Source organism: Malurus melanocephalus, unplaced genomic scaffold, assembly GCF_030028575.1.
Source record: "Malurus melanocephalus ecotype Western Australia unplaced genomic scaffold, MMel_1.1 scaffold_91, whole genome shotgun sequence".
Lineage (NCBI taxonomy): Eukaryota > Metazoa > Chordata > Aves > Passeriformes > Maluridae > Malurus > Malurus melanocephalus.
The window spans coordinates 504,844-518,513 of record NW_026623323.1 but is presented as its reverse complement, the minus strand read 5'-3'; the positions used below and the strand labels follow the sequence as shown (position 1 = coordinate 518,513).

At 42.6% G+C, this 13,670-nt stretch overlaps 1 protein-coding gene across 1 annotated transcript in view; it reads left to right on the top strand.

Annotated features, from left to right (window-relative positions):
- The window catches only part of FAM13C (family with sequence similarity 13 member C), a 110,842-nt gene that overhangs the window by 68,145 nt on the left and 29,027 nt on the right, over nt 1-13,670 (top strand). The window contains exons 8-10 of the mRNA XM_057368372.1: nt 4,402-4,458; nt 6,127-6,325; nt 9,807-9,928. Of these exons, the coding sequence (XP_057224355.1) occupies nt 4,402-4,458; nt 6,127-6,325; nt 9,807-9,928 (378 nt within the window). The remainder of the gene's footprint in view (nt 1-4,401; nt 4,459-6,126; nt 6,326-9,806; nt 9,929-13,670) is intronic.

Here is a 13,670-nt window from a genome sequence, read left to right as displayed (position 1 = left end):
AAGTGGTATGTGAGGAGTCCCAAGCTCTCTGTCATATATTTTGATTGAATTTCCTGTAATCTAAAGATATTATTGACTGCATGGGAAGGATTGCATAAAGCAGCTGCCTTTAAATGCTCTGTGACCATTTAGCAGTGAAATACCTTTTTGGGAGGATATATATGCTTGATGCACATCGCACATGTTTAAATGCATGATTTTCAGTGTYGGATTAAGCTCCTGTCAAAATATTGCTCATTTCTGGTGCTGATGATCCTGCCAAACACAAGCACGTCTATTATCTAAGGACACAAGGTCTGTAGTTACCCAAAAACATTTTTAGAAAAAAAAAATAAATTTGCAAATATTTTGAAAACCCCCCTATACATTATTTAGGCAGGCCAAGTACCAAATACATAATTTCTTTGTAATCAATTCCATAAACTCRTTAGAAGGCCTCTTGTACATATCATAATCATAAGGATGCATATGTTGATTTTTTTGTTGTTTTACAGAGATAACAGAACAAGGGAGGACATTAGAAAGTTAGAAAGACAAACCCTTTAGGAACTGTTGCAAATGAAGTGGTCTTTGTCTCATTTTAGTCTAAACCACTTCAATGCTGGTGTTTTGTACATTCCTCTTTTGCATGCTTTTGTTTGTTTCTAAACCTTTTGGGGAAGATTCTTCAGCAGTAAGGCGCCAAGCTGTTTTTCAGAAGGAAAATGATGTATGGATTTGTTTGTGTATTAGGTGAGTTTTACACTGCTAAAATGCTCAGAATTTAAAACGTCCTAGCTGGACAGTGAGCTGTGTGCTAAGTGCTGTGGGGACAGGGTACATTCTGAACACAGGCCAAGTTGTAATTGCCTGAACCATCCCTAAGTTTTGTTATAATCACCATAGRAAAAGTAATTTTTCATAGAGATCTWAAGAATTCCCCTCTCTTATATTGTTTTGCTTTATTTGCTTATATTTCTTTATTTAACATTTAAATTTAGACATGTTTTTTTTGTGTGATTGGGGCAGATATGGAAAGATTGCACAGTAGCTAATAAATCATGAAGGGGGTTTTGTTTGCTTGTATGTTYGTTTGTTTTAATTTCCTKTGTTCCTATTAGTTAAGTGATGAATTGTGGTCTGTAGCATTCTAGGATGCTCCCCCTTCACAGAGAAATAGCCAGACTACAGAGAATACATTTTTCATATTATTTTCTCTGTCCCTAAGCACATCCATTGTTTCCTGTAGAGATTCCCCTGGAGCCTCACCATGGAGGTTTTTGGGACACGAAGGTGATGGTTTTTCTCTGTGGGACTGCATGTTCCACCCAGGAGGATGTCAAAGCTGGGAGTGTGGTGCCAGCCCTGCCCCTGGGGAGATGGAGAGAGCTGCAGCTGAGGGCCAGAGGAGAGGCACAGCTGGGCTGGGCCAGGCACCAAGCAAAGGCTGGAGCTCCTCATTCAAGCTGTTGTTGGCTCTGGTTTGTGGGATTTCGTGTTTAATCTCACATTGAAGGGGTAAAAACGTGCTTTTAGAAACAAAAGCAACGTTGTTAGAAACAAAGACATCTGAAAAGCATTGTCCAGCTGGAAACTTGGTTTCCAGAGCTGGCTTCCCCAAGTCTTGTTTGGAGCCTCCCCCAAAGCCTGTTTCTGAGAGCTGCTGGGGATACACAATTCTTACTGATTTCAGCACTCATTGTTTGTGTTGGCCATCTCTGAAAACAGATGAAAATAGATTATCTTTTATTTAGCAGAAGAAAGAGAGAGCTTGCCATGCAAATCTAGACATCCTCATTTAACAATTTCTGTCTTTGTTTGTGGCAAAGACAAAAGCAGGGCTTYCTCAATGATATTAAAGGCAGTGATACTTTCAAGAACATTTCTTCAGACAAGGCCAGTGCCTGGGGGTGAGAAGCTGCCAGCAAGCCATGCATGCAGCCTGGTTTGGGAGCTGTTCACRTGAGCATCTCAAAGGTCAATTCAGCAAAAGGGAGAGGTTTTCACCTASTCTGAATTGGCTCCCATGGGAAGGTGAAAAGGGAAGGAAGTTAAAGAAGCTGATCCATTAACCCAGAGAGCACGGAAGAAGCACAGAGGCAGCATTATCCRAAGTCAGAGCAACACTCCATCCAGGCTGGGATCCCATCTCTGACCTGACTCTGGCCCATGCCATGGCATTGGGAATGGGTGTACTTCCTTTTAAGAGATATCCATCAGCCATAGCTGGATTGGGCACTGAAGGGAAAGGGTTTTGGTTTTGTCAAAACACAGGTCCTACCCCATGTGATCCTCAACCATTTGGATTTTTGACCTGAAGCTGTTGTGGCATATTCTCTGATGGTTTGGGAGTGAGGATGATGCTGCTGCAGTTTTTTGGTCTCTGCTACATGGCCACAAACTACCAAAAAAACTTACCAAATTCTCGAATACCACCCTGTCTATTAAATACAACTAAAGCTGGACAACAAGATTTACAAGTTACTGCTGAGAGGAGAGAAGGGTGTGCATGTTTGTTTGGTGTGTGCAGACAGGTAGTRTGAATACAGAAGAGGCATTTCTTTAAGAAATCAAGGTAGAAACACTCTGTGGATATAAAAACAAGGTAAAACCRCATCTGATGGATATTTTATCATTATATTGCAAATTTATCTTTTTAAAGGTCCTGCTGCGGTCTTAGCCTCAAGCACTGTCTCATGTGAATGAGCTCTCAGCCTCCTGGTTATTATTTATGCTTGCACAGACAAAAATTTCTGTTGAAAATTTTAGACTGTGTTTCTTCTGAACTTCCTCATGATCTTTTAAATTCCACAATGGTCATTGAATTTTCTRATTAACTACTGTTTATCTTTACTGCCATCCAGTTACTCAAATACATGGCGTTACCCTCACTTTCCTTGTTTATATGTTGTRTCTTGTTTTATGGCTTCTGTCAGTTGCTGGATGCTGAGTTAGGGCCTCTGCTTCTCAATATTCCCTCCTTACAGCCTGCTCAGTTCCCCCAGYTGAGTGTTTGGCCGATGGACTTGTGCATTTTCTTTCTGTCGTTTCCTCCCCCTGAAATACTCCATTTAGCCCTACAGCCAGGTTCCTTTACCTGGTGCCCTTTACTCACACCTTGCTGGTTCCCATCAGGAAATCAGGGGTAGACCACAGGGAAAGGTGGGACTGGCACCCAGAGGCAACCAGAGTTCTGCACTGAATTTAACCCTTTTGAACATCAACCCCTGTCTTCCAWCCATCATCCCACTTTGCCTTGTGGRGAAATCTGCACTGGCTGCAGGAATATTATGTGATTTGGGGGATCTGCCACTGCGGTTCTGTGCTCCAGTTGTGAGCAGCSACTGCTTTCATCCGAATGCTGATGTATTCAGGAAGTGTAAGCACTTGAGTGGCCCTTTAAATATTTTCTGCTGCAGTCTGAYTTTTGATATAGACACCAGCAGAAGACTGGTGGGAAAGAGGAATGTATTAAAACCCTTGCCATCAAATTGCAACGCACGGCTATGAATGTGTCACTTAATGTACTCTGTTCTAACTGGGGCAGCTCTTCTCAAAATTTAACAAGCCAGCAAAAGTACAGGCTGCTTCCTCATAATGAAGAGATTCCTCTGCCAGAAAACTTCAAGGGATCCAGGCCTCCTTAGTGTCTGTGCCCTGTGAGTATGAACTGAGGGTGAGGAGAGGGCCCTGACTTTACCCCAGCAATGTCAGGCAGGGTGTTTGCATATTTGAGGAGTGCATGCTTATGGATGCCTGTTTGTTTGAAGGAAGACTGCTCGTTGGCTTTGCAGGAATATCATCCTGCAAAGTTCAGCCATGCAGCCACAGTGCAATGTTCAGCTCTCAGTGATTGGGGTTTAGCTTATTTATCCAGACTTCTCTTTTTGATTACACAGCCACAGGACAATTCTGTTGTTAGTAATTTAACAGATTAAGATTGTCCAGGCATCTCAAAAAATACTGCTAGTTCACTTTTTAAGACTAACCATCATGTTATAATTCAGTTGGAGATTCTTTTTCCTGGTGCACAAAGAGTGACTTCTCTATGATAGTTAATATTTTTGTGARTTTGGGAGAAAAACATCCTTAATTGTATCTAATTAATTTTGGGTTTAATGTGAGTATACTGTAAGAAATTTCTTGCAATTTTCCTCTACTTTTCATAGTAGTGTCTGAATTCCTTGTAATTATTTCCATTTGTCTGAACATGTTAGACCAAATTGTGCATGCTTAACATCTCGAATCCTCTTCTTCCTCTGAGGTTTAGACTACCATGGAGCAGCTATGGCATTAAATGACCCTAACTAAGGGGTGAGGAGAAGAAATATGTTTGTACTTTGAGCTGCACTGTCATGTTATTAAAAGTTATATTTCTGCAGCTGGCAGAAAATCAGCAATTCTCTCGTATTCATTTTCAAGGTGTGACGGGTATTCAGAGTCTGTGCATGAAGACCAAGCAGGCAGTTCCAGTCTCAGGTATTGTCCTGTAAACTTTGTCTGAAAACCACTGGCAGCAGATGAAGCTGTGACTGCTTCTGTTAAACCATTAGAAAGAAACCTTTATTCTCAAGGGAATGCAGGCTTTCTGGGGTGTTACCTGCAAAAGCTGTTTGTATTTCTGAGAAATACATATTTGTCTTGTATACTTGTGTGTGATCAWTATGAAGATTAATTACTGTTATTATAAAAGTAAATATATTATAGTCCATATCCTTAACTTCACATCATGGTCTTGTCATTYGGATGCACATCTGGTGCTTATACATTGAATTTTACTGTACAACAGCTGGTACAAAGCAGTAGTAAGCACAGTTTTGCAACTGTGCAAGGATATGCTCATTGCTGAGTCTGCCTGTGAAAAAATAAATCCTTTAAATTGTAATTTAACTGAAGTATTCTCAAGGCATGCCTCTCTCATGGCTATGTTAGTACATATTGATTGCTAGAGTATGCAACTTMACCTTTCAGAAAGATTTTTGTACCAGATGATACCTTAAAATTAGCAACTTGTGCCCATTGTTGGAGTGGCCGTGAGCTTTGAAGCTGTAATGTAACAACTGCAGAAGGCATGGGCAGCGATGGTGTTCAGCTCCATGGCACCCTGCAAGCATCCATCTGGATGCTGATGGGCCACAGATGGAAAGCGAGTTTGGCAGCTCAAAATCCTCAGAAGAAAAGATTGGGCAAGCAAGTTATGCTTTCTGAAAAAAAAAACCCCAAAAAACAAACATCTCACGGGGATTTAGTTCAATAGCCCTTGACTCCCGGGTCTGTAGAAGTTTCGCGCCAGGAGAGAGGTCATTTCTCAGCTGACCATTAGGATGTCACCATCTGAAGCCAGCATGTGAAATGCCACCTGCAAAGCAAGCTGCAGGCAGGGATTTTGGAGCAGCAATGCCGCCCAGCTCACGCTGCCAGCTCCTCCTGCCTTCTGCATTGCGGTAACTCCATGGCACCGTGGGGATGCTCCTGGGGGAAGGATGAGACCAGGCTCAGGCTGAGTGCCTGGCTGTGGTTCAGACCAGCAGGGTCTCCCAGGAACAGCCTGCACACTGTGCTCTGGGTGGGGATGGAAAGGGTCTCTCCCAGATCCCAGATTAACCATCCATGAGTGTTTTAACCTCCAGGTGCGCTCCCATACAGGAGGAGGTTTTCTCCAAACTGGGAGCAMCACACTTGTCCCTTCCAGCCAAACACTCTTCTGGCTGTTCAGACCTTACTTTGAAAGGCTTCCTCCCTGCCTTTGCCCAAAGACTCTCAAAGTGAGGGGCTGTCAGAAGGGAAGTGTGTAGAGCAGGGGAATTACTCTATGTGGTGATACTTTTGTGAGGTTATAGCTTACTGTGAATGACTGGGTGGGGAAAGTCTTCTGCATGAAGAAGACAGTTTCAGATTTTATTTGGGGAATGAAACAGTCAGAAAGAAGCCCGAGAGTGCTTCTAAAGCTAACATTTAAGTAGCTCCAGAGCTGAGTGTGTAATAATGCTAACAGGTAGTTTAGATCCATTACTGATGTGCAGACCCTAAACTCAGTAAAASCAATATGCCATGAATAGGTAAGAACTTGTTGCTCTTCTTCCTTCATAATGTTTTGACAGGTGTCTGAAATCCTGCCTGATGCATTTCAATTTTATTTTCTTACAGAGACGATGATAACAAAGAAAATTACCCGGACAACTCTGCTGTCTTAGAGGAAAGGCAGCTGCCTTCRCAAGACACTCAGCAGCACAAACAGCAGGTTGTGATTGACTGCACTCTAAAGCCTGAAATGGGCAACTTAAAGCTGAGGAAACCCAAGCCCATTGCAAAACTAGAAAATGGAAAAAGCCATGAGGAAAGTCAGGTAAAGAACTGAACTTACCAGAAGTGGGTTTGAGGCACAATGTCTGWGTAACTTTTGAAATGCTAAAGAGGGACTCCTTGGTAATTCTTGGGGTGATCTGAGACCCCACAATGMTTTCCAGGGACCTGCAGGTTGGAACCCTCCTCTAACAGACAATTCCAGCCAAGGAATTGCCGGGAGGGTTGTGCTACAGCTGCTTTCAAAAGTGAGTGGGGAGCATAGCTGAAGATGTGCAAATATATCTCTTTAGTTTTCCTCTTGTCCTTTACTTGTCCTGTGAACCAGATATAAAAGCTTGGTAGCTGCAGCACCTGGTTAGACAGTTTCTGTTTTGTTTATTTGATCAAGGAGATCTTGCCCTGGTATTTTGGCTGCTAACAGAGAGATTTCATAGTTTCTCTTCATCTTAATTTCGRTTTTTCTCATCTTGAAATAGTAAATGCAGATTCTGGTAGTGGTGCTCTCCCCCACCAGCTTCCTAGGTTCAGCTGGAGTGAGCAGAACTGTTCTTGTAAAGGGTGTAAAGCAAAACTAGAAATGAGGAAGCTTCTGCTGCTGCTCTGGAGGTACAGTGGCTTTGTTGGCTCCAGAAATACTGCCCTCAGCAGCTGCTGAAGATGCCTCTGTTCTTCCCTGGTGCCTCCCAAGTCATGTTGGAGGTGCAGTGTAAGGGACAGAGCTCTGGTGCACATTTAAGCCCTCAGCTGGAAATATTCTCATATCCAAGACATTTAATGTTGGTAGATTTGTTGGTCTGCAGTAGGCACAAGGCCTGACATCTGTAAATGCAGATGGCTGTGTTTACAGAAGATCATGCAAACACAAATACAGATGTCTGTATTTTCCTCTCTTCTTTGATCTATAATGTATTTGGTTACTTTCTGCCTCTCCTCCCTTCTTGTTTCTGGATAGGAATTTACAAAGTTCTTTCTGAAGTGCTTCAAACCCATCATAGACTAGGAATTGTTSTGGACCAAGTTTAGAATGGGATTTCATCATTTTAGGCAGAATGTCTTACCTTCTAAGTGAGAACTATTCTTTTGAATCCCTGAAGGAAAATGAAAAACAAATGGCATCCCAAAGGCATTATCAGAGTCTCTTTCAAAAAGTCAATGTCAAACTCTTGCCCTAATCTTTCTGCCTGTTCTTCTGGAGCTCATCCCAGAGATGAAGCAATAACTGTAATTTGCTACTAGGAAATAYATTTTTAAAAAATATGCAGGGATATAAAGTGTGCATGTCTATCAACTGAACAGAAAAAATGACGGGAATTTTGCCCTGTGGCGAGCAAGTGGAGGCAGATCAGGAAGAAGAATCATGAAGCCATAAACAGGGCAAGATCAGTCTCATAGGTCATCTGCTGCTTTTTCAGCCCCTTCCTCTGTGTGTCCTGCCTGTACCTCTCACCCAATGAAAGCAAACAGCACAGATTTGCTGCTCTGTAGCATTTCACATGGCCCCAAGGGGTTCACTGGAAATGGTGACGTTCTTTAATGGGAAATTTTTTGAGCGTATTATTAGACTGCCATAAAACACCAGTGCAACTTAGGTATGCAGCCCCTGGAAGGAAAAATGGTGCCTGGCAGACAATTTTCACATGATTCAAGGGCTGGAATTAAAAAGACAGAAGTGGTGTGCCTTTAAAATTAGAAGAGGCTATTTATTGGGAKATAAATAAGTTTGCTGCATGTGTTGGAAGGATTAAAGTCTGTTTGGATGGGAACCGTTTCTGTGTGCTTTTCTAGTTGGGAGAATCCAAAGGATTTCCATTATAGAAAGGTGCCCAGTCATGAATACAGATTATCAAAGAGTCATTTTATATTCCCTGTTGATATGGAGACATATTTATAAAAGGACACTAAACTTCCTAGTTAATAGAGAGAGACAGTAAAATTAAAGTCTTATTGTCAAGGTAAATAGCCATAAAACTGAAAGGGTGGCTTGACAATCAGTACCTAGAGATRAGAATGCTGCAAACTGCTAAGTTAACTTTTGTATTTTGAGTATACATGAAGTGGGCAAATTGCTTGGATGTCAAAAAAATTCCAATTATTTGACATTAAAACTGTGATTTTGAGTGGACAGTAATCAAAAAAACAGAGCTGATGTTGACGTATCAGCAGCACAACCATGAACACCTGGAGCAGTCTGCAAGTTTTGCTTCAGTTTCCAGGTGTGCTATGCTTACATTTGTTGTGGTGCAGCTTCATTGAGGAAGTCACCCTCTTTATTAAAAAAGAAACAAGAATGCAGTGGAAGATGGGGCTTTGCTGTTGGTGCCTGGATTTCAGAAACAGAGGTTTTATCGAGGCTTTTTCCCTGGTCACTTGTTAATACCCTAATGATGTGATTTATGAGCAGCAACAAAGGCATAAAAGAGGGAACAAAAAAACATAACCCAAAATCACACAAGTCCTCCAACATCAAGCCTGCAAGCGAGGCCTTGTTGCCAGCACACGCTTTTGGGCTCAGCTTTTCTCTTTATCCAGCAGAAAGCATCTGGAAACTGCTGTGTTCTCTCTGCCCTGCAAGTTCCCATTGAACAGTCCTATCCAAACTCCTGACTTTCATTTATCCACCCAAGCTTTGAAACTGGAGCAAAGTCAGGTACATTGCTTTACTGGGGACGTGAACACTCTTGTTTTGCAGAGCACGTTGTATTTAAWTTTTTTAAAACCATTAGACTGAAATATTGGATTAAAAAAACTAGTAAAGAGGTGGGAGAAAAGTCCCACTTTGTTTATCAAATTTTCAAAAATCTTTATTAACTTATTTCATGGCAATGCAAGGGAAATATTGCTACACATTTTATAGGGGAGGAAATTGAGATGTGCTGAACWCATCTTGTCACAGCCCTACAAGTGTTTTTCAAAAGCTTGGAGTTRAATGGATACTTTTCTCATTTCTATTCCTTTACTCAGTATTCTAAACTAAATTGCCATTTTATTTTCTGTGTAGCAGATTGGGTGATGTGACTTTTCCCCCCCACCCCACTGTCCCTCCTGCCAGGGTAATTATCTATTCATAAAGTTACACATGTTCTGGAGAAAGGAAAGAGGAAAATGGTTAAACCTTACAAATCTTATTTAAGTGAACCACATTTGCCTTTTTCAGCCGGAATTTTTTTGATAATACCCAAATAATAAAATCCTACTGACATGTGARTAAATAATTTCAAATGAATTCTGTGTATAGAATCTCTTAGCTCTGAAGCTGACATCTGTTATTTAAGTAATAAACAGAAAATGGGTTACAGTCTGCTTTTGTTTTTCAGTGAAATTACATACTGCTTTGCTTAGAACCTTTTATCCTCTGCATTTTCCAGTTGTTCTCCAGATTATTACCAAAAAATAGCAAAGATCCACAATCAGCATCCCATCTCACAGAGCAATTTTTTTCTGAAACAAAACATTCAGCTAAGATTGGATTGGTACTGACAGGATGCATTCAGCTTTTCCTTTTTTTTTCCCTCTTTGTGCAGGAGCTGGAATGTGCATTGCCAGGGCTGTCAGAGTGGCAGGGGAAGGCTGGATCCTCAGCTAATAACTATGCACAGAACGTGGCTTTAAAATGCCAGGAAGCAGTCGTGAGATTCCAACCAAGGTAAGCCTTGGGATAACAGCACATTTCCCTTCTGATTAACTGTGGGAAAGGCTAATTGATTTGCTGCCTTCTGCATAAAATATTCAGGCTCCTGGCTCTCATTGGCAGTTGTATTCTATATTTATGTGTCTAGGAYTGTTTGGAGAAAGTGAAAAGGATAWAGATAAGAATGCAAATTTCATCGTTCTTTAAACCCCTTACATCTGAAGCAGAAAGAACATCCTCAGTTTAGAAACTTCTGTTCMTCTGTGCCAAGTTTCAGAAATACCTCTCCTCTCCTTTTCTTCACCCCCTCCCTCTGTGCTGAATTGTKTCTGTTTCTCAGAGCTGCATTCTCATTGTGAAATGGGAATGGGAATCTTCACCCCTGATTTTAGCAAGGGTATCCATTTATGTGCAGTTTGGACTCTGGGTGCTGTGGTAACGGTGCTTTCCCGGTGCTGGGAAGGGCACAGTGCATTCAGGGCAGGCATTCACCAAATCTTAATGGCTCCACCTCAGCTAAGGGTGGAGTAACTCATCTCTGGTAAATATTGGAAGTCACAGTTTCTACTCTCACCCTTCATGGCTATGCAAAAGGCAAAAAAAGGGGTTTCAAATAACCCAGCTGGCCAGTGAAGGTGTGTCCTGAGGGTAAGATTTAGTTCTCACTAGATTTGGTGGCAGTACTTTACAAATTTCCCATGCTCAGGTGCTGGTTTGGCTCTGCTGTTCTGTGCACAGTTTCTGTCAGGTGATCSAGGTCTCTGCTTTTTGTCCTCTGTCCTGAGTGGATGGCAGCCCTGGTCCTCTGTAGCAGTCTGTCTCCTTTGGAGGCTCTGAAGCAGCAGCAGTCCATCCAGGGATGCTCAGTGGCTCAGGGCACAGCTGGCTGGCACCAAGAGCTCGCTGGCTCCAAGGTCTGTTGGCAGCTGCCATCGATGGCACTTTGGAGCTTTATGTGACATGAACTGGTTGCCTTCACCACAGCTTTTTGAGGCAWCACTGTAAATGATCTTAATTTGTGCTCTCAAAGGAAGGTTTAGCAGAATGAAAAAGCATTTAATTAGCTCGGRCAATGAAGTGCTTTTGCCCTCCAATGCTTGCGTGTGCAATTGAGACACTGCATCTCAGGAAGTGTTTCTACTAGGAMGCCTGCCTTCTATTTTTCCTCATGTGAGAAAAGAATCCCATGGATTTCTTGTGCAGAGGAGCTTACTGAGTGTGGTATCAGACAGTCAGACCTACCCAGTGGCTCTGCTGTGGGTGGTTTGTGTATGAGTAGGTGATAAAATAACTTCAATTTTGAACAGAACACGATGAGAGATGCATGGGCTTTGAAGACAAGAGCCAGAGTGGAGCGTGTGTGAATAAAACAGTAACCACAGCAGAGTTCCCTGTTCACTTGAGCAGTTTGGCCTTTCTCCTTTGCCTGGTATTGAACCATTGCTCACTATGCTATTTATTCTTGTTTAACACTGTGGCAGCTCCTTAGAAGGCCTGCTATCCACAAGGGCTGCATTTGTTAAATAATGGTGCCTGGRTTTACTGTTGAGGGCACTGTGAAAACAGCGATCAAATCTCAGCTCTGGGATGTTTTAGTTTTGTTACATTACCAAAAAAACCCCAACAAGTGGTTCTGCCTGGTGTTCCTAAGTCAGACTAAAACTCTGGTTTTCAGGAGGAGATGGACACACGGCTGCAGGGATGCCTCTGGGCAGGCTCTCTGGTATATCAGGACAAGAGGGATTTCTTTCTGTCTCAGGTGAAAGTTGAAGCCTGGTTGTATCTAGTGCAGCCTGTTGTGACTCCTGCTTTACCTTAGTTTCTGCAGGGAGTTACAGCTCTGCCATTAGTCTCATTGGGCATTAAAGGTCTAAAATACRTCTCAGCTCTACAGAGGTTTTGAAGAAGTCTTTTCTGGTGAGTGTGAGGCAGCTAAAATCCAGATAGTTTAAATTTGTCTAAATATGGATAAAAAACTACTGAGATATGAAAAACTCTTCGGTACAGTCCCTGTTAAGCAGAGAAATGTAAATTAAGGCTAATCTCACAAGGGATGTTCATAAACAAATGTGTGACAGAGAAGAACAGAGCAGGCCATGTAAGAGCAACAATCCACTGAAATATGACTTGTAAGTGTGRATTGTTTCTTTGAGGGGGTGCTTTCATTTTATGGTAACACTGAAACAATAAAGGCGAGGTTTTGTGGGGTTTGAGGGAAGTGGAAGTGCAGACTGGCTGAAGAGTTTTGCAGCCAGAAGCATGAGGGAATAGTGTCTTGGTTTYTGGCTAAGCTGTGCCTGACCTGTAAAGCAAGGATTTCAATTGCAAAAGGTATTTACTGTATATGATTTATGAAATTCAGCATCAATTTGGTACATGAAATGCCATCTGCATGAAAGGAAACCTTYACATTTAATTTCCAGAACACGAATTTCTAATACTATTGCCAATGATTATGCTGAATTTTGCTCTGGTCATTGTGCAAAGCTGGTTTGGACTAGAGTGCAATATAATCTGCACCTTTGGTAGATAAAAGTTATATGCAGGTCTTGGGATCAAATAAAGAGATTTGCCTTTTGTTTTGACAGAGACTAGAAAAGCCAGAATGGAACAATACACAATTACAACAGCTGCTCTTGCCAATTGCCTTCCCAAAGGCAATCAGCAAAACTGGCCTGGGCTGCAGGTTGAGCAGAGCCTGGTGCTCTCCTCCGATATATCTTTTACAGAGAGAGGAGGCTGAAAGAAGGCACTCGGCACTCCTGGCCAGTGGGAAGCTCAATGCTTCTGCACAGGCTGCATTTCAAGTCAGTCAATTCAGAACTACACTTTGGGGTGAAGTTTTCTGCCAAAGAAAAATTGCTGAAAATTCCCCATCTTCACCATTCCTCAGTTGAAATGGGAATGGARTGGTTTCATCTAACAGAACTTATCTGGTCCTGGGGTTGGTCSCTATTCCATGATTCTGTAAYTCTGTTTTTGGCAGRGGCTGTAGGGTGGCAGCTGCTSTCAGACCTGTGATTGTTCTGCAGAAGTGAAATGCTGGTAGCCCTGGGCTGCCCTGGATCATGGGGTCAGCCAGAGCCTCCAAAAGTTTCTGTGCTTCCCTGAGGGGAGGCCACGCTATTACAATGTTTTCAGGATTGAAGTTTGCAATGCAAACATCTTTTGAGAGTGCAGTTCAGGTGGGAACTCCTGCGGTTTCCAGACTTTCTGCTGAACAGCTACAACCCAGGGATGAGAGGGCAGCAGGGGGCTCCAGAAGGGCTGATGTCCCCATGCAGAGCTGAGACAGAGCCTGAGAGGCTGCATTTCCTCCCCTGGAGGATGCATTTCCTCCTCTGGAGGCTGCATTTCCTCCTCTGGAGGCTGCATTTCCTCCCAGGCAGCCGGGTGAGCAGGGAGGAAGCTGGGAAATGACTGGCCAGGTCATAAGAACAGTTTCTGCACTAATGTTGCTGTTAATAAACCTGTTTTTATGGTCGCAGTGATACATCTTGTGTCAAGGCATGGAGAACTCTTTGAGCAAGCTTTTGGCTCGCAATGCAAGTGAAAGAAGAGCAAAAAAAAGGGGGATGGGGAGGGGATAGAGTGGAAGAAAAGATCAGCATCTCGCTGCAGCCCCAGTAAGGACTGTGCCTGTGTGTACGGGAGCTRCTCTCAGTAACAATAACAAGGCTTGGCTGGGTTACATAAGGGCTGGGACTGATGACACAGGCACTGCTGGACTGGCTCTCTGTCTGAGTTCCTGTTCCAG